General features: G+C 41.9%; 1 protein-coding gene across 4 annotated transcripts in view; it reads right to left on the bottom strand.

The window, feature by feature from the left end:
* The window catches only part of CEP89 (centrosomal protein 89), a 491,071-nt gene that overhangs the window by 301,140 nt on the left and 168,502 nt on the right, over window positions 1-21,429 (bottom strand). For all 4 annotated transcript variants that reach the window (XM_029608396.1, XM_029608398.1, XM_029608395.1 and 1 more), the window contains one exon: window positions 54-157. In XM_029608396.1, the coding sequence (XP_029464256.1) occupies window positions 54-157 (104 nt within the window). The remainder of the gene's footprint in view (window positions 1-53; window positions 158-21,429) is intronic.

Genomic DNA, 21,429 nt, shown 5'->3' with positions numbered 1-21,429 from the left:
CCATGCTAACATTTTGTTTTCAGACCTAGTTTAGTTTTAGTAAATATAAATACCATTCCTTGCTGGTTACAGACTTGTTTCTTTCTATGCGTTGGTGCAATTGTTCATTTTCTTTCACCACATCTTCAACTCGGGCTTTGAAAGTCTTCATTTCTTCCTGGAATACAATTAAAAATTCTCAAATCTGGTTATGTTCTTCTTTTTTGAAATTGCAATTTATATTGCAAATAAACTAACTATATAAAACAAGGGGGTCATTAAATGAGCATTAAATTATATAGCTATCAATATCCTTTCATATGTATTACCTTACCCTCACTGAAAATACATAAAACAGGTCAACAATTGCATCTATCAAATACCATATACATTGATCAATATCTTTGCACCTTTTTCTATCAAATTTTAATCAAACAATTCAAACAAATCAAAATAAATTCAAAACAAATCTAAAAGTTATCAAAATAAAATAAAAAAAATAAAAAAATAAAATAAATTAAAAAAAACCTTAAAGCAATTTCCAAAAATTCAAATTAACAAAAATGGTGGATTTTTTAATTGGATTCCTAAAATTCTTATGGACTATATAGCAAGATTGAGTGGACTGTTTTTGTGACATAGATTTTTCATTGGTAATGTTGGCTGTTCTCATTGTACAAGAAGGAGTATCGGTTATTATGTGCACTGGGTTCTTTAATGTTTGTGGATTAGGTAACAATTTCAATAGATCATATTTCTAATAAGGTTTATTACATCACAGTGGGGATGTGTCTTTTGGATTCCATCCAGTTATAAAGAGGGTGTAGTCATGAAAGATTAGTTAAAAGGTATTTTAAACAAGATAGCGGTGTATACATTTGTATGTTATTTGATTTTTTTTTTAATTTATGTATATTTAAGTTTGCTTGCTTTTGAGAGTGGTTTGATGATTTTTATATTTTATGGTTTTAGAGAGGACACAGGAGGGAGCCATTAGCAGTGGTAACATCCTTAAGAAATATCTTGTGTAGTGGTAAATTTTCACTGAAGCCTTGTGCGAAACAAGTTGGAATGGTGCAGTTGCTTCCAAAATCCCCCATATTTGGGCCTCCACCAAACAGCGTAAAATGTGTGAGATGCCCTATTGACTGCTAGGATCCATCTTTTCATCATCAGGTACATAAGAACATAAGAACATAAGAAAATGCCATACTGGGTCAGACCAAGGGTCCATCAAGCCCAGCATCCTGTTTCCAACAGTGGCCAATCCAGGCCATAAGAACCTGGCAAGTACCCACAAACTAAGTGTATTCCATGTAACCATTGCTAATGGCAATGGCTATTCTCTAAGTGAACTTAATAGCAGGTAATGGACTTCTCCTCCAAGAACTTATCCAATCCTTTTTTAAACACAGCTATACTAACTGCACGAACCACATTCTCTGGCAACAAATTCCAGAGTTTAATTGTGCGTTGAGTAAAAAAGAACTTTCTCCGATTAGTTTTAAATGTGCCCCATGCTAACTTCATGGAGTGTCCCCTAGTCTTTCTACTATCCGAAAGAGTAAATAACCGATTCACATCTACCCGTTCTAGACCTCTCATGATTTTAAACACCTCTATCATATCCTCCCTCAGTCGTCTCTTCTCCAAGCTGAAAAGTCCTAACCTCTTTAGTCTTTCCTCATAGGGGAGTTGTTCCATTCCCCTTATCATTTTGGTAGCCCTTCTCTGTACCTTCTCCATCGCAATTATATCTTTTTTGAGATGCGGCGACCAGAATTGTACACAGTATTCAAGGTGCGGTCTCACCATGGAGCGATACAGAGGCATTATGACATTTTCCGTTTTATTCATCATTCCTTTTCTAATAATTCCCAACATTCTGTTTGCTTTTTTGACTGCCGCAGCACACTGAACCGACGATTTCAATGTGTTATCCACTATGACACCTAGATCTCTTTCTTGGGTTGTAGCACCTAATATGGAACCCAACATCGTGTAATTATAGCATGGGTTATTTTTCCCTATATGCATCACCTTGCACTTATCCACATTAAATTTCATCTGCCATTTGGATGCCCAATTTTCCAGTCTCACAAGGTCTTCCTGCAATTTATCACAATCTGCTTGTGATTTAACTACTCTGAACAATTTTGTGTCATCTGCAAATTTGATTATCTCACTCGTCGTATTTCTTTCCAGATCATTTATAAATATATTGAACAGTAAGGGTCCCAATACAGATCCCTGAGGCACTCCACTGTCCACTCCCTTCCACTGAGAAAATTGCCCATTTAATCCTACTCTCTGTTTCCTGTCTTTTAGCCAATTTGCAATCCACGAAAGGACATCGCCACCTATCCCATGACTTTTTACTTTTCCTAGAAGCCTCTCATGAGGAACTTTGTCAAACGCCTTCTGAAAATCCAAGTATACTATATCTATGAATATATGAAAACTTCTTCTGATTCACTATCAGCTATTTCATCTATTGGCTTCTTCTAGATGGATTATTGCTATGGACTATTGCTATAGAGCTTCATGTGATTATTGGAATGGGTGGATGGACTTGTTGATTAGGTTTTTAGAAAAGGATTTTTGTAGGGATTGTACTTTTCTTTTTTTGTGTGTGGGGGACCTTTTGACTATTGTTCATTTGAATTTTTGAAGATTGCTTTAAGGTTATTTTTTAATATATTTGAATTGTTAGGTTTTGATTTAATTGTGATAGTTACATTAAGATTTGTTAATTTATTTTGATTTGTTTAAATTAAGTTTATTTGATTAAAATTTGATAAGACAGAAAAAGATGCAATGTATATCAATGTATATAGTATATCATCCTAATAAACACTGCAACCTTGTTTTACCTTTAGCATTTCAGCTAAATTGTTAACTAAGGCCTAGCTTGATGGACTCTCTACCTGGGTAACATCAAGCTAGGTGGAGAGAACATTGTACAAATCTCATCTTGGAGTGAGTTTCCTCACTCCGAGGGTCATCAAATGTTCACAAGAGACCACTGTTCTGTTTGTACATCTAACATTGAATGTCAAAGGGGTCCCCTAACCCCCTACACTGATACCTAACCCTCACCTCGAGTTACTAGGTGGACCTACCATAGGGATACAAATACCTATCTAGGGAGATGACATTATGGCCAGTCTCTCTCTCTCTCTTCTCCAACTGCTAGTTGGATGCTCTGGGAGGTTCAATTCATCAAAATAGGCCTTGCAGGAGACATCGCGCAAGGTGATAAAACCTTGCCGCCCGGTCACGGCAGCTATTGCACAGCCTAACGCAATTCAAAAAGATGTTAAAATCAGCATTAAGTCTGTGCGATAGCTCTTCGCAACCAGGCAAACCCAGCCCACTCCCCGCCCCTAACTCCTCCTATTTTCCATATTTGCATCGCACCATACGATATGGTGCTATCGCATGCGTTAAACACGTTTTCGCATGCGCTAAGCCCTTAACGCATGCGAAAAAGCTTTAGCGTATTTTGATAAATGACCCCCCTAAGTCATTATTTGCTGCTGGCTTTTTTTAATTATTAGATGTTTTGAAAGCATGTGCAACCCCATCACTTGCTAAAACTGTTTACAAAAACTGATTTAAACATTGTAAATTTCTATTCAGTGAAACTGCAATTTTTTTCTTACTGTTAATTTTTACTCAGTTAACTCCCATACCAGTCTACACCATGAGCAGCATGCAGCTACAGACTGCCTAACCAACGGCTCCTCTCTGCTGCAGTTTCATGCTGAAATCGTATCATCCCAATTATGTCATTGGCTTGGCAGATCCCTCCTCATTTTTGAGACGACCTCCAACTTAAATCATCAAATTAAAAAAATTTGTGAACAGTCTTTTTTTTTTTTTTTAACATGTTTATTATCAGAAGAAAATGCAAATACAAGTAGGAGTTTTACATCACTCAACTAATATTGCAGCAGTAATAAAGTACCTTGAAACATAATAATGCTTGCAGTCTAACCAGAATCATAAGCAGTGTTACACCAAGCATGAAATAGCAAGATCCTGCTCCTTGCTTTTTAATTAACACATAGCCTTCTATTTTCTTTCGTTTCCCCTCTGCAAACACATTATACAAACATCTCTCATACCACACTCACACCACATTTACTCAGCTCTGCAAATGAACAATTCAATTTTCCTAGTGTCCCATAACTGTTTATAGTCCCTTAGTCTTTATAGCCTGCTTTTCAAAAGCAATTACATACAGAAACCCCAGTATCTGCTCATAAATTGCTGTTCAACAATCAGTTTAGGACCCATGCATGTACTTTTATGTGCAAAGTAGGTTTTTCTGGGGGCAAAGTTGAGGGCAGGGAAAAGATTGGCATGCATATTTTCAATTTTCGAAAGTGTGGGTGTAAATCCACATGCAGATGTTATACCTGTCCTCGAGCGGGTGTATCTTTGTGCATGTATGCTGCGTCAGGTTCTGTACACACCTGTGAATGTTCAAAGTGAATTTATGAGAATAAATCCACCTTGAAAACCATGTTCTAGTCTGCGGATAAAATCTTCAGCCCTATACAGGCTTTTGAAAGTTACCCTCTTAAAATATACTCTTTTACCCACTACAAATAGCTTTCAGCAATATAGATACTGGTGAGAAAAGAAAAAGATTTCCAAAAATGGGAGGTGCACTGTAGACTGAGTTAACAGAACAGGAAATGGTAGTAAAAGATTCCAATTCTGTTACACTCCCTTCCCAGTGTACGCCGCAGGACTTACAAAACCAGCACCATAAAAGGGTCTTTTGATTATTGCTTGGAAAACTCGCTTCAAGATTTGCTGTTGCGGGAGACCATTTATCTTTTCTGTAATGCTTCATGAATGGCATTCCCTGTTGCTGCTTTAAAATTTTCTACAACTGGTTAGGGCAGTGGGCTATGAACCAGGAGACCAGGGTTCGAGTCCCGCTGTCGCTCCTTGTGACCTTGGGCAAGTCACTTTACCCTCCATTGCCTCAGGTACAAACTTAGGTCGGGATTTTCTATTGTCGCACAGCTTACTGAATCCCGCGGTAATGGGGGGGCGGGTGGGCGAAGTGGGGGCGGGCCTGAGAAAGCCGGCAGCGATCGCACCACCGCGGTGTTATCGCTGCCGGCTTTCGCACCCAATAGTGCCACCGTGAAAGGTGGCACTATTGGGTGCGCTACTGGCGGCGATAACAGGTCTTACCCTATCGCCGCCAGCGAAGTTACCACTGTGTCCGGCCCAACACCGCCCCGACTCCTCCCCTATCAAGGTATCACACGCAAAAAGTCCTTTTTCGCGTGCGATACGGATAGAAAATGACCCCCTTAGATTGTAAGCCCTCTGGGGATAGGGAAATCCCTACAGTACCTGAATGTAATCCAAACTGAAGCGCTGAAAAAAAGTGTGAAAAGCGGAATATAAATAATAAAAAGTGAAAGTGAAAAAAGTATGAAGCAGATACAGCCCTTGTTGAGGAAAGAGGTTTTTTGTTAGATTCTTTATATGCTTCCAGAATATGAAGTCTGATCCATTTGGAAATGGGAAACCTCTTAGTTGAATCAGACAGGATGAAGGGCTAGTCGCTCTTTCGTAAATCTTTAATTCTCTGCAGAAAGAATTTTAGGACTTTTGTGATGTCTAAAATATCTTTCCGGTTTCGAGGATTCAGATAGAAGAATGGTAATACAACTTCTTGATTAATAAGAAAATAAGAAGGGACCTTTGATAAAGAAAGAAAGCGCATGTAAGACCACTTTATCATGCTAAAACTGTGCAAAGGAAGAAATAGATGATAAAGCTTTAAATTTTACTTAGGTTTCTGGCTGAACAAAGTTTCACCAAAATTCCAACTGAGAAGATAATTTCCAAAGAGACTTGTGTGTAAAGTAGTCCTTTACCCCCAGAAAAAGTCCTTTAGAAAACCGCAGACCAATATGCGCATAAAATTATGCACACACACACTCTATAGGTCTGATTTTAAAAACTTTTACACGCTTAAATTTGGGCTTCACATGTGTAAATGCACTTTACCAGTGGAAGTGGGCTTTTGAAAATTGCTACAGTGTATGCCATTGAATTGTCCATAGGACCTTCATGTGTAAGTGCTCTTTATACGGGTAAATAACTTTTTAAAATTTCTAGAAATGGTGACTATAGAAGGGCAACTTCTTTCTCCTCGGGAAATTTGGGATGAGCCCAGGACAGCGCTTTGTCTACCATCAAGTGAAACACTGTTGGCGGTCTCTATCGAGTGCTAATCTTAAAGACTTTAATGCTGAAGAATTCTTTCAAATTGGGGAGCGGAGAAGAATGGTTATTTCTTACTTATATAAGGCACTGTCAGGGCTCCAAGAAATGTTCTCGTTTGGATCCCTATTGGATAGATGGAGGGCTGAGATTCCAATTCAAATGGTGGAGAAGCAGCTGGCTTCAGCCTTTGCTAGGATTCCAGGATTGGTAGGGAATGCGAATCTGCAAGAACCACAATATAAATTCTTATCGAGAGCCCTACCTACGAACGGTTAGGCCGATTAAAGCGGGTGTGTTACAGTCTGACATGTGCCCTAAGTGCTCCTCCGCTAGAAGTACTCTGGGCCATTACTTCTGGTCATGCCCAGTAATTCAAGAATTTTGGGATAAAATGAAAAGATATTTGCAGCAGATCTTACAGAATTCCCTCTCACCCCTGGAGTACTATTTGATTGTAAAGAAGCGATGGGTAAAGGACAGTCTCTTTCTTAAAAAGGCATAGTTACTGGGGAAAAAGGCTGTGCTTTCTGTGCGGTGTGACAAAGATGCTCCTGAATATTGGGCCTGGAGGAAGAGCATGCATGTATTAATGCAAACGGAAAATGTAGATACTACAAGATCTTTTAAAAGTATAAGGGTAGATTTTTAAAGTTATGCACGGGCGTACATTTGTTCGCGCAACCCTGCCACGCGCATGTTATAAAATCCAGGGTCAGCGCACGCAGGAGGGTGCAATTGTGCAACCTGCGCACGCCGAGCCGAGCAGCCTGCCTCCGTTCCCTCTGAGGCCACTCCAAAATCAGAGCAGCCTCGGAGGGAACTTCCTTCCGCCTCCCCCCACCTTCCCCTCCCTTCCCCTATCTAAGCCACCCCCAGCCCTAGCTAAATCCCCCTCCTAACCTTTATTGAGGAAGTTGCAGGCGTAACTTGTACGCGCCTGCTCTCCATCCCCCAGCACGGCGGCTGTGCCAGAGGCATCGGCCCCGCCCCCGGGACTTACAAGCATCCCGGGGCATCGGCCCCGCCCCCGGGACTTACGAGCGTCCCGGGGCTTGCACGCGCCACCGATCCTATGCAAGATAGGCTCGGCGCGCGCAGAGGGAGGCAGGGGTAAGTTTTTGGGGGTTGCGCACGTATCTTACACGTGCAACCCTTTGAAATTCTACCCCATAATGCGGTTTATATCCATATGGGACAAATATCTCCAATTGCTTTCTCCTAAAGCTAGAAATATGGTGCTTAATTATCCTTAAATTGTAGGTTGCTTGCACCCTTTGCTGGAGGGTGGGTCTGTTAAAAAGTGAGGGTATAGTTGCTCAGTACATAATGTTATTAGTTTTCTCTTTGCTTTATTGTTTGGATTTCTGTGGACTTTGAGAGGGAGGGGGCTTGGGGAGTAGATAAAAATGTAAGCTGTAATTGCTCTGTATAGTTGACCTGGTGTGCACCAGTGTTATATTGTTCTTGCTTACAATAAAATGATTTCAAGTAAAATTGCTAGGACTGTATGTTATTTATAGGTGTGACTCCTTTTAAAATTACCTCCTACATTTGTGTACTTTTACGTGCATAGGGGAGAAGCACTTCAGGGGGGTAGAGTCTGGGTGAGATTGGGACTTTCATGAATATATTTTTATTTTTAAAGGTACGGGCAAAGTTTTCTCAGCAAACCTAGGTGCACCAAATAGCAGATGTAATTGTGCACGCGTAGTTTTGCTGCGATAATTTGCAAAGTGGATTTATGTGCATAAGACTGCTTTGAAAACTGGCATAAATTATGCACATATTTACCAGCTATGTGCAATGTTACAAAGTTGTCTTCTAAAAGTCAGAAAATATAAACTGTTGGAGTTCAAAGAGGTAATTTTCAAAGGCCCTTAATGGCATAAATTGAATTTTTGAAAACAGCCTTGGCAGATATTCATGCGGAATATGATTTCTTGCATATTTTTATGCACATATTAAACAAATGTTTTAAGGGAGAGTTGGGGCAGGATTGAGATTGCAACTTTTTGCTTTTCAAATGTATGTGTGCACATCCATATGCACAAAGTTACACCTGACTATGCAAGGTTCCACACTCATCCACAATTTTCAAAGTGAATTTTTTTTTTTTAATTTATAATTTTTATTCATTTTTTAATTCAATACATAATTACAATATTTACTTCCAACTGTATTTCCTTTACAGAAATTGTTAACATGAAAATTTCTAAACATATTTTCCATTAAACTAATGAACATAAGTTAAATAAGTAATACAAGGAAATTGGGACTTGTAAAAAGCGGTTCAAGGAAAAGGAAACAATTTCAACATCATCACAATTAGCTCGCAGGTGAGATCTGTGACCTTTAAATATATGCATCAAACCCTAATTAGCTTCTACATTAGGGTTGCCATCCAAAAACTTGCTTAAGTCTAGTGGATCTAAGAAAACATTTATTTTCTGTATAGCTCAATATACATTTACATGGGTATTTTACTATAAATCTACCTCCTCTGCTCTCAACCTCAGGTTTCACTGAAATAAATTTTCTCCTTCTCTCCTGCGTGAACCTAGAGAGATCTGGATAAATCCAAACTTTTGCGCCATAAAACAGCTTCAGCCTAGTTCTCATGAAGAATCTGAATACCATATCTCTATCAGATATTAAAGTAAATGAGAGAAATAAAGTTCTTCTACATGTTATCACAGAATCTGATGATAGCTCTAGGAATTGAGTTAAATCCACATCTATATTAGGTTGGTTCTTATTCTCCCTTTCAGCACTTTCAGGCAAATAATATATTTTATTAAACACAGGCATTAACTCTTGAGAGATTTCCAAAATACGAGTGAAATATTTCTTAAACATATCTAATGGGGTGATAGCAACTGAATAGGGAAAATTCAATAGGCGCAAATTAGAATATTTCCTCATATTCTCCAGTCTCAATTTTCTTAGTATTTATATTTTCAACTCTCAATATTTCAAGCTGATTCTGTTCAAGTTTCCCAACTCTGCTTGTAATGCTCTCTATTTTTTCCTCATGTTTTTTTAATCTTCCCATCCATTTTCAGAAAATGCTGATTATTTTCCATCATAATTTTCATTAAGTTTAATATCGCAGTCTCAAGATCTTTCAGGCCTCCCCACAGATAGTCCAGGGTTATTACCTGGGGCTTGTCCTTCACTAGAATTTCAGCAGGGTGTTTGGAAGGCTCTTTCCCTTTGGCTAATAGGGTCCCAATCTCGACCCGCAGTTTTTCTTCCTCATCCGAGGCTCCGGCAGACTCTCCCGAAGAAGATCCCACATTTAGCTTTGAAGATTTCTCTCCCGCTGGTCTCAAAATCCTTTCTACACCGCCGGTCTCTGCAGTACTCGACTGCTTCTCCCGGCTCCTTCGTCTCAACTTCCGTTCTGCTTCTTCCGCAGTAGAGGGCGGGGGTGGGGTGTGTGGTGCACCGAGACTTAATGAGACGTCTTCAGCCTGCAGGTTCAGTGTCCGCTCCACGCCTTCCTCTGCTGCGGCTCCCTCCACCGGCTTCAGGTTCACATTCTGAGCGAAGGTGGTCTCTATTCTCGGTTGAAGCGTTTCGGGTAAAGGGGACGATGTTAGCACTTCCCTTACCCGCGCTTTCCTCTTTGTATGAGGCGTTATTTTAGCAAGAAAAGGCAATTAGGCAACCCGAGAATCAGAGCATTCCTTCCCTGCTCCTCACTCCACGGCCATCTTGCCCCTTCAAAGTGAATTTATGCATAGAAATCCATTTTGAAAGTTCTTGCTAAAGTCTATGGGTAAGAAGAATCAGACTTCAGCCTGTGTGTGCTGTTTGAAAATTACCCTTTAAAACAGGGGTCGGGAACCTTTTTGGCTGAGAGAGCCATGAACGCCACATATTTTAAAATGTAATTCCGTGAGAGCCATACAAGACCTACCAAATTAATTTACTACAACCCCCCTACTCTCCTGACGCCCCCCAAGACCTGTCAAATTAATTTACTACAACCCCCACCCTCCTGACCCCCCCAAGACCTGCCAAAAGTCCCTGGTGGTCCAGCGGGGGTCCAGGGCTCGCAGACAAATCTTTAATAAAAAAGTAAAAATCTAACAAAAACCCCCACCCTCCTGATGCCCCCCCAATACCTCCAAAATTAATTTACTACAATCCCCCACCCTCCTGACCCCCCCAAGTCCTGCCAAAAGTCCCTGGTGGTCCAGCGGGGGTCCGGGAGCGATCTCCTGGACTTGGGCTGTCGGCTGCCAATAGTCAAAATGGCGCCGATAGCCCTTTGCCCTCACTATGTCACTGGGGTCGACCAATGGCAGCGGTAGCCCCTGTGACATAGTAAGGGCAAAGGGCCATCGACGCCATTTTGATTACTGGCAGCCGACGGCCCTTTGCCCTTACTATGTCACAGGGGCTACCACCGCCATTGGTCAACCCCAGTGACATAGTGAGGGCAAAGGGCCGTCGGTGCCATTTTGACTATTGGCAGCCGACAGCCCAAGTCCAGGAGATCGCTCCCGGACTGCTCCTGCACCCCCGCTGGACCACCAGGGACTTTTGGCAGGTCTTGGGGGGGGGGGGGTCAGGAGGGTGGGGGGTTGTAGTAAATTAATTTTGGAGGTCTTGGGGGGCGTCAGGAGGGTGGGGGGGTTTATTAGATTTTTACTTTTTTATTAAAGATTTGTCTGCGAGCCAGATGCAGCCATCAAAAGAGCCACATCTGGCTCGCGAGCCATTGGTTCCCGACCCCTGCTTTAAAAGGTCAAATGCAGGCTCCATGAAAGTATTCAACACAATCCTCAAATCCCAAGAAAAAACTGGGAAAGAAAATTTGGGCTTAGCCAACTTCCATGCCTCTCATGAAAAACATCTAGGTGATTACTAATGGGTTTAACTTTATTAGTCACCTCAAATTGCAGAGATTGCTGGTACATGAAGTGAGGTATTTGAACAAAAATTGTAACAGACTTTATAGCTCTTTTGGATTAAATGATTTTATACCTATTACACCACACTGCCAACTTCTTCCGAATGTTCTAATATGCTTTGCTAGTAGATTGTTTTCTTGTTATCAAAAAGCTTACAATGATCTTTTGAGAATATCCTCTTTGAAGTAGTCTTTTTGTCTCATCTTCCATGTCATAAATTTCAGGTGTAGGGTGGGAATAAAAGATTGATCCTTGTGACAGAAAATCTGAGAATATTGATAGATGAAGTGGTTTGAGAACTCACATGTCTAATAGATCTGGAAAAAATGACCTTCTCGGTCAATATGAAACTATAAGAATTACTTTTGATTGATGTAGTCTGATCTTTTAGATGACTTGATGGATAATTAATTGAACACCAGGGGAAGAAATATGCAATACATTCTTCTCATGCACTAGGGCATCTCTCTTTATGACCTCTTTTGTCATTGTGCCTGCTGAGAGCATAATGACAAACACTGTCTGAACATTTTGTTTTAGAAGCTGACCATAAGGACTTAACAGGCAATCCCGTTTTTTGAGTGATAATTTGGAAAACGTTTGATTTGACTTCACATTCTCCCAGATACACAGAAACAACTCAGTTAAACTGCTTGAATGTTCTGATTACTCACAATGTGAATCGCTGAAAATATGAGATGTTTTTCTGTCCTTGGATGTACTGGATATCAAGGAGGCCAGTGATAAATTCTACCTATGCAGTCCCTCAGTGCTGGGTGGCCCACTTACACTTTAAAAAAAAATGTTGGGTAGATGAGATGGACCATGTTGATCTTGATCTGCCATCATTTACTATGTTACTATGTCCCAGAACAATTGATTGCTGTCAGGGGCATTCCTATAGCTACTATAATATGGAAAAGAGACCCTGCCCTGCTTCCAGAGGGGCCGATGCAATATGCCCAACTGCCTAACGTGCAGTTAGACGCGGTTAAAATAGGCGCAAATCAATCCCCTAATGCAATAAGGGGATTAGCGCCTATTTAACGCTCGTCTAACGCGGAGTGAATGCAATAGCGCTCTTCATATGCAAATGCACGTGAATGAAGCTATTAGGCATTCACTCTCGAAGCAAAAAGAAAAATGTGCGTCAGAGACGCACATTTAACTGTCATCTATTAATGCCTGCCAGGAGCAGGCGTTAATAGATGTGCACATCGAAAAAATAATAAAAAGAAAAGAAAGAAAAGAAAAAAAAATTGACGATCGGGCCCATCACAAAAACAGACACAGAGTTTATCAGCGTCTGTTTTCGTGGCTGTCCGCCGCTAAGGAAAACCGACGCTGATAAACTCGGCATTGGTTTTTAGTAGTCACGAAAACAGACGCTGATAAACTCTGCGTCGGTTTTTGTGATGGGCCCGATCATCTCCTCCTATCTCACTCGCTCTCTCTTCCCTTACCCGCCCCACTGACAGACTTGAGCCTGACCTGTGTGATTCGTTTGTAGACCAGCAAGTAATCCTTTCTCTCTTTAAAAAAAACCAAAAAAACATTCAGCTGCAGCAAGGAGATGAATGAATGCCTCGGTCAGGCAGGAAAGCCTTCCGGTCACGTGGGACGCTTAAAAAAATTAGGGGTTTTTAAAACCAACGCCGGGTTTATCAGCTTCTGTTTCCCTGACTGCAGTACGGTGGTCACGAAAACCATCTGGGTTCGTGTTAGCAAGGATGTGCTAAGGGTTGCCATGCGCGTGTTACGCGCGCTTTTTACGCGCCTTTATTGCATCGACCCCGGAATGTTTCAAGGGACACCTCTCTCTATTCTAGGGGCCATTCCAAAATTATTTTACTTAGGTACCTGAAATTAGAAAATAAACCACAGACAGAAGCACTTATGGTGCTGCCCTGTTTATGTATGAAACTCACAATGGATTTGGACTTCAGATTTAATTAATAACTTTTCCTCATCTGAGCTCAAGGCAAGTTACATTCAGGTACAGTAGGCTGGAAGTTGTCAGAATTCAATTTGATATGGTTCAAAGTTTTATCAGGCATGAAATACTGCTTTACTAAAAAAAATTAATATGAAGAAATGTTTTCTAGGTTTATAGATGTTCTGCAAATATACAGTAAATCCTCATCCCTTCTAACTTGCATATGAAAGGATATATTTCCATGACAGAGTGGCTAGAGGCATTCCCTTGTCTAAATTTAAATATAGTTTAAATCTATTCTCAGAAGTGGTCACTCTTTGATGAGCAAGTTATTCAATTTTACCCATTGGACTGGTACTGTTATCATGAGACCCAGAGTTTGCACACATTGCCTTATTGAGATGCATTGTGACTGAATGAGATTGAACGTTTGTTGAATGGGGGAATATTTATCTTGTAATAGCAGAACCAGTCCTTTTTTCATATTGAATCCTGCCAGATGAATTAAGTCCTAAACTGGAGTAGGTGAGCTTTTCCCTCAATTTATTAACCTATCTTATATGTTTGTAGGAGATCAAGGCTTTTGTCTCTGTGAATTATAGCTTAAGTACAAAAATCTGCTTTGATAAGAATGTCACCCAGATATAGGGGAAAAATTGGTTTTTGTTCAGCAATCAGTGTAATACGGAGCTGAGGAAAAGTCAAATGACAAGTAAGTATATTAGTAATGTTGCTTATTTATTGGCAATCTGAATGATTTCTGGTGACATTTAGCTATGGGACTATGAAAATATGCTTTTTACAGATGGTTGCATATAGGAAGAGACTTGGTTTGATTGCCTGAATTATGGGTATGAGAGATTCCGTTAAAAAAAATTTCTTGATAACAAATTAGTTTGGTTATTTTAGGGGCTACTTTGAATATCATGTGACGTTTCAAGTGTACACGTGTGTGTGTATTTTGCAGCTAATTTTCATAGGAAAACTATCCAGTTATTTTCCCTTTAAAAACTGCCTACAATGTGTGTGCACTAAAAGCACCCGCATATATTTGCATCTGTCATTTCTGCAAGCAGCTAATTGGGGGCAACAGTATGTACAAAGTTGAAAATGTCAATGTACGCATGCTGTTTACTCCCCCAACCCAAAGACACCTTTCTAATCTGGCTAAAATTACACGATGTGAAAGCCTGCAATTATTTTTAGCTGCTGTTTGGAGGCTAACTTTCAGCAAGGGCAAGCTACCCAGTTAAATGCACATTTACCTAGGTAAATCACACTGAAGATTGCTCTCTTTCGGTCTAGAACTGGATGGAGAGTCCCTGATTTTTGAGGGACACGAAAAGTCCAGTATGTCCCTAGGAATATTTCCTCTTAGGGGGACTGGTATAATTGCTTGGATTTGATAAAAGGTATAATATGATTATTTGTCTGTGTAATCTGATATACATTGGACAAACAAAACTTTCTATCCACACACAAATATATTGGCATATAAAATCTGTATTCATATGGGCAAACAACATGCACCATTGGTTGACCACTGGATGACATTTCAGCATACTGTGGATGAAATACATTTCTTTATTATTTGTCAAATTATGATGTTTATCAATAGAGACAGAGCAATGAATAATTTATGAATGAGATACCATGAAACCTAAGGGATTAAATAGGGGAACTGAGGGGGTTGTATATCTGTGATGTGGGGATGTTAGAGCAGTGACCTTATTGATGGGTATGTTCCTTTAAATGAATGGACACAACAGCATGGGAGTGTGGCCCTTTAAATATTGAAAAGTCTTGAGTCGCTATGACAATAAGGGAGGCATTACCAATCTTGATTTTAAATGAGCAGATATATTAGCATGGTAACAGAAGATGGATTAGTTGGATTGCTGGTCAGTTGGCTTCATATGAAGATTTTGTGATGAGCAATAGATATAAACCTTGGGTTGAAGAATAGCATTTTATCGTAATTATGGGTATTTTTGACTGAGCGACAATATATTAACGGAAAGTAGCTTAGGATATGGGACAATATATCAAGATGGGCAGATAATGGGGTAGATTCTAAAAATATGCGCGATCGCGTAGCCACGCATATCTTATAAAATCCGGGGTCGGCGCACGCAAAGGAGTGCACATTTGTGCAACCTGCGTGCGCCGAGCCCAGCGCGCGCTGCCTGTTCCCTCCGAGGCCGCTCCGATTTCGGAGCGACCTCAGAGGGAACTTTCCTTCGCCCTCCCCCCACCTTCCCCTCTCTAACCCACCCCCCCGGCCTTATCTAAAACCCCCCCTTAACTTTGATGGCAGATTTACGCCTGCTAAAAGCAGACGCCATCACCCGACCCAGGGGCTGGTCTGGAGGCCTTGACTATGCCCCCGGGCCCGCCCCCGAAACGCTGCGTCATTTCGGGAACGCCCCCGATACACCCCCTCCCCGCCCCTTTTACGAAGCCCCGGGACTTACGCGCATCCCGGGGCTCTGCGCGCGCCGGCGGCCTAGGCAAAATCCAGCAGGGCATTTAAAATCCACCCCAATGTGTTCCTTAATCTAGTGTAGTTTTTATTGGAGGACTGATTTAATATACATAAATTTGGGCTTTATAAAAGTTGTATGATAAATTTGAATTGTTTGTATTCAGTAACTTGGATTGATATAAGGGTTGGGGAAATTTATTGATTAAGTGGTATAACATACAATTTGTATATAACAATTGTCTGTTATAGGTAGTTTGTGGTATGGCGTTGAATGAATTTGAGGATTTTAAAGATTGATCTACCTTGGGATAATAAACTATCTTCCATGGATAAGCGTTCTAAATGTTTTTGTAATTTAAAATGTTTATAGGGGATGTTTTTTACTTTATTATTTATAGATATATCAAGTTGTTGAAGACATCTCTATCAAATGAAAAAACTCAATTTTTTGCTAATACTACGGCAATGATTCTATTTGGTATGGTTGGATTGGATGTTCTCACATATTCTGTTACACCACACAGTCTACCTTAATAACGATATACTCTTGAAACATTGCACTGATATATATTAAGATATTCTGATGATGATTTGAAATAACTGAATTTGTAAAAGTTTGTACTGTAGTCCCCTGAAGAAGCTTTTTTCACAGCAAAACAAAGGGTCCCTTGCCGAGACAAGTCTAGTGTGTTTGGGACTCTCTGGGACTTTTTATGACAATGTTGTAATGTACTTGTTATTATGTAATTTGAATGTGTGTTGTAATGGTATATTACTGACACAATTTGTCTGAGTTTTCCATGTATTTTGAAGATAGGATTATTTGTATGATTTTTAACAATGAAATTTTGCATAAGAAATTAAATGTTTTTTTAATTACACTTAGGGGCGGATTTTAAAAGCCCTGCGCGCGTAAATCCGGAAGGATTTACGTGCGCAGGGCACTCGCGCGCCGGCGCACCTGTTTTGCATAGGCTGCCGGCTCGCGTAAAGCCCCGGGACGCGCGTAAGTCCTGGGGCTTTCTAAAAGGGGCATGTCGGGGCGTGGCCAGAGCGACGCAGCGTTTTGGAGGCGGCGACGCGCGTGACGCGGTATTTTGGGGGCGGCGACAAGGGCGTGGTTTCGGCCCGGGGTGTTCTGGGGGCGTGGCTGCGGCCTCCGGACCAGCCCCCAGGACCGGAACACGGAGCGGGGCTGCCGGCCGGCGCGCGCAAAGTTACGCCTGCTGACAACGGTGGGGGGGGTTTAGATAGGGCCGGGGGGGTGGGTTAGGTAGGGAAAGGTGGGGGGAGGGCGAAGAAAAGTTCCCTCCGAGGCCGCTCCGAAATCGGAGCGGCCTCGGAGGGAACAGGCAGCGCGCTCTAGGCTCGGCGCGTGCAGGTTGCACAATCTGCCCTTAGGGGCAGATTTTAAAACTTATGCTCGGGCGTAGATTTGTTCGCGCAACCTGGCGTGAACAAATCTATGCCCGATTTTATAACATGCTTGCGCTACAGCACACATGTTATAAAATCCGGGCTCGGCACGTGCAAGGAGGTGCACACCTGTGCACCTTGCGCACGCCGAGCCCGAGGGAGCCCCGATGGCTGTCCCTGTTCCCTCCTAGGCCACCCGAAATCGGAGCGGCCTTGGAGTGAACTTTTTTTCGGTCTCCCCCACCCCCCCACCTTCCCCTCCCTTTCCCTATCTAACCCATTCCCCAACCATACCTAAATCCCCCCCACCTTAATTTATTTCTTACGCCTGCCAGAGGCAGGTGTATCTTGCGTGTGCTGGCAGGCTGCCAGCGCGCGAACCTCCGGCATGGCCGGAACGGAGGAGGGCTCGGGACACGCCCCCGGACTGCCGTCACGTCCCTGGACCGCCCACTTTTGAAAGCCCTGGGACATTCGCACATCCCAGGGCTTGTGCACGCCGCCAAGCCTATGCAAAATAGGCTCGCGTGCGCAGGGCCAGATTCTCTCAGGTTACGTTGGTCAGGTCTATTTTGTATGAGTATGTTTATGGGAGATTAGACCTGCTATATATATCTTCACAGCCTTAGGGGTAGATTTTAAAAGATTGTGCATGGCCTACATGTGTGCGCGCTACCCAGCGCACGTACATGTACACCCAATTTTATAACTTGCGCACACAGGCACGTGCAAGTTATAATATCAGGGGTCGGCACGCGCAACAAAGTGCGCAATTGTGCAACTTGCGCGCACCAAGCCGAGCAGCCTTCCCCCATTCCCTTTCCCCTAACCTTCCCCCCCCCCAGCCCTACTCTAACCCTCCCAAAAGTTTTGTTTTACTTTTTGCGGCTGCCTCTGTGCAGGCGCAAGTTGCGCGCGCCAGCCAATTGCTGGCACGCGATCCCTGGCACAGCAGCAAATGGCCGCTATGCCAGGAGCCACTGACCCCGCCCCCAGACCACCCCCTCCCCGCCCCCTTTTGCAAGCCCCGGGACTTACGCGCCGCCGGGCTTTTTAAAATAGGTCCGGCGCGCGTAACCTTTTTAAAAAGCTAGCCCTTATTGTTTACCTTGCTCAGATTTTGACACTGCAAAGATTTTTTAATTGTCTATTAGAGACTTGAAGGAAAAAATGTATGTGATTTTATAAAAAAATTTTAATATCTAAAACTCACAAATCAGCAAATTATTTTTCCTAGACACCTTGAAATTTAAGTAATTCTCCTCCTAACCTATCTGGCAAACTGTTAAACTTTCACTGCTGTTGTTTGTGGGTGGATTTCGTGTTAGAAATGTGCTTGCTTTTGTAGTTTGCCAAAGCAAATTTTCCTGTAGAGAATTAAGTTTCTATGGATGGAAAGTCAGAATTGATCTTTTCTTGAACTCTCTCTGAGGAAATCTGACTATAGTAATATTTTGTCTAGGCTTGTTCTGAGCAAGAAAAGTCTTTTTGCCCTCAGTTAAGACCTTAACGATTTACTGGATATGGCCCAACCAATTGTTCTCTGAATGCAATGCTGTTTTAGGGAGTAATTTTACGACTAGCCCAAGCCTGGATTTATACAAAGGCCTACTAGGGTGGCAGAAAATAGTGAGCAGTAAATTTCCTGCCCACACTGTCCTGCTGATTGCCAATCCTACTGGAACCTCCCAAGCCACTACTGCAACAGGCATGTCTGTTATAGTGAGTGCTGGGATTAAGCCACAATTCTTGACTTCATGGGGGGAGGCCTGTAAGCACATGCTTAGGGGCCGATGCAATTCTGTGCCATGAAAGCGGGTGCTGACTTTTCAGCGCCCGCTTTCTTAACGCATGCATGGCGCCCACAAGGGGAGCGCCATGCAATATGGAAATTAGGGGGTCGCGCTAGGAAGGAGGCGCTAAGGTCTGCTGGTTATGAAGACCGACGCCGGTAAACTCGGCCTCGGTTTTCATAACCTGCCTGTCTGCCAGTAATAAAAACGTCCACCAAGTTTATTGGCAGCCATTTTCATTACTGGCAGACGGCCAGTTATGAAAACCGATGCTGAGTTTACCGGCGCCAGTCTTCATAACTCTGTGGTCTGCTGAGTTATTTTTTTTTTTACTTTAAAAAAAGTACAGAAAAGCAGTTTTTTTCTGCTTTTCTGTACTTCTTTTCAATGCGCTCAGCTATTAACGCCTGATCCAGGCAGGCGTTAATATCTGAGCGATAAATGTGCATCTGAGACGCACATTTATCTTTTTGCATTCTGATTGAATGAGTAATAGCCTCATTGACATGCATTTGCATGTGATGAACGCTATCTCATTCACTCCGTGTCGGACATGCGTTAAATAGGCGTTAATCCCCCTATTGCATTAGGGGGTGGATTAGCGCCTATTTATCCCACGTCCGACTGCGGGTTATACTGCATTGCATCGGCCCCTTAGTTTCTGTACTTGTGCTCTCACTGTATCAGAGGAGTGGAGATGGGGTGGGGAGGCAGAAGGAGCACAGCAGGTCTTGGAGGTTTGTGGTGGTGGAAGAAGGGGGAGAGGGGTGGCATGGCACCGGGCCTAACTGCCTAGGGACGGCATCTGCCCAAATCTGTCTCTGGAGTAGCCACATTATCCCCAAAGTCTGTGGGTACTTTTTACCCACAGACTATGCACTCATTTTCAACATGGAGTACCTTTATTTTGAAAATTATCCAATGAAAATTGCCCTCACATATTTACACCTGCTATTTTGTACAGGTCATACTTATTTATTTATTTTATTTATTTAGAATTTTTATATACCGGCAATCATGAAAACATATCTTGCTGGTTTACATAAAACAGGGGTGCATTATACACATAAAAACTAGAACTGTGGTGACCGAAGGTACAGTTACATTTAACAAGGGTAGCCGAACTTGGAGAGGAAGAAATAGGAGAGAATAGAAATAGTTAAACAATATACAATATACTTCTGACTAAACAATATACTTCTGACTAAAAATGCATACATACTTTTGAAAATTCCAAAGTTTGCACATAAGTCCAAAACCCACCTTCAAGGGTAAAAGAGCTTGTGTACTGGCATTACAGGCATACTTTTATCCGCATGCAGGATGGGCAATTTTCATAAAGCTCATTTATTTATTTATTTATTTAGCAGTTTTTTATACCGACCTTCATAGTAGATAACCATATCGGATCGGTTTACATTTTAACAAAGGGTAAAACTGAGGTAACAATTCTGGTAAATAATAGATAACAAAGGAAAAGGAATAAGTCAAAGTTACAATCAACAAGGTATGGAAAACTTGGAGGCTTAAAGACAAGCTGGAAGGAAGATAGAGGCAGGTAGAATAAATATAACATGATACGAATAATTTAACGGGTTAGAGCATATGCTTTAACCAGGAAATGCCAGTGTCCATTGTTCAGGAAGAAGTGTGTCAAAGTCCTTGTAAGAAGTGAGGCTCAAACTAGTGATTATCCGGTGGATCTGGGAAGGCTTGGTGAAAGAGCCACGTCTTTAGTCTTTTTCTGAAGGTTAAGAGGCAGGGTTCCAATCTGAGATTTGCTGGGATATTGTTCCAGATAGCTGGGCCTGCAATTGAAAAAGCTCTGTCTTTGGTCGTAGAGCGGCGAGTGGCTTTAGTAGGGGGAAATTTCAGAGTGCCTTTGTGGATATCTCTCGTTGGTCTGTTAGAGGAGTGGAGTTTGAAAGGGATATCCAGGTCGAGTTGGAGTTGCTGATGGATGGTTTTGTGTATTAGGGTAATAGATTTGTACAGGATTCTGAAATTTACTGGTAACCAATGTAGGTTTCTGAGGACGGGGATGTGTTCACCGCGGCTGGTGTTGGTCAGCAGTCTCGCTGCCGCATTTTGTAACATCTGCAGTGGTTTGGTGGTAGATTTAGGGAGGCCTAGAAAGAGGGCACTGCAGTAATCTATTTTGGTGAACAGAAGAGCCTGGAAGACTGTCCTGAAGTCTTGGAAAAATAAGAGTGGTCTCAGTCGTTTCAAAACCTGTAGTCTGAAGAAACTGTCTTTGGTAGTTGTGTTGACCATTTTTTTAAGGTTTAGACGATTGTCTATTATTACCCCAAGGTCTCTAACGTGCGTACAGGTGATGTGAGCATTGTGCGGTGAAGGTGGAGGAAGATTGTTTTCATTTGAAGAGATGAAGAGAAGTTCCGTCTTTGAGGCATTGAGGACCAAGTTTAAGCTGTTGAGTAGATTAGTAATGGATAGAAGGCAGTTATTCCAGTAGGTGAGAGCTTTTGAGATGGATTCTGTTATTGGGATTAGAATCTGTACATCATCTGCGTACAGATTTATGCAGGTAAAGCACTATTTACCTGTAGGAACGGCTTTGAAAATTACCCTCTAAATGTAGTTTAGATGAAAAATCAGCAACCAGTTTCCAAG

The sequence above is a fragment of the Rhinatrema bivittatum genome, chromosome 7 (assembly GCF_901001135.1).
Source record: "Rhinatrema bivittatum chromosome 7, aRhiBiv1.1, whole genome shotgun sequence".
NCBI classification, from domain to species: Eukaryota; Metazoa; Chordata; class Amphibia; order Gymnophiona; family Rhinatrematidae; genus Rhinatrema; species Rhinatrema bivittatum.
This window is presented reverse-complemented; position numbering and strand designations above follow the sequence as displayed.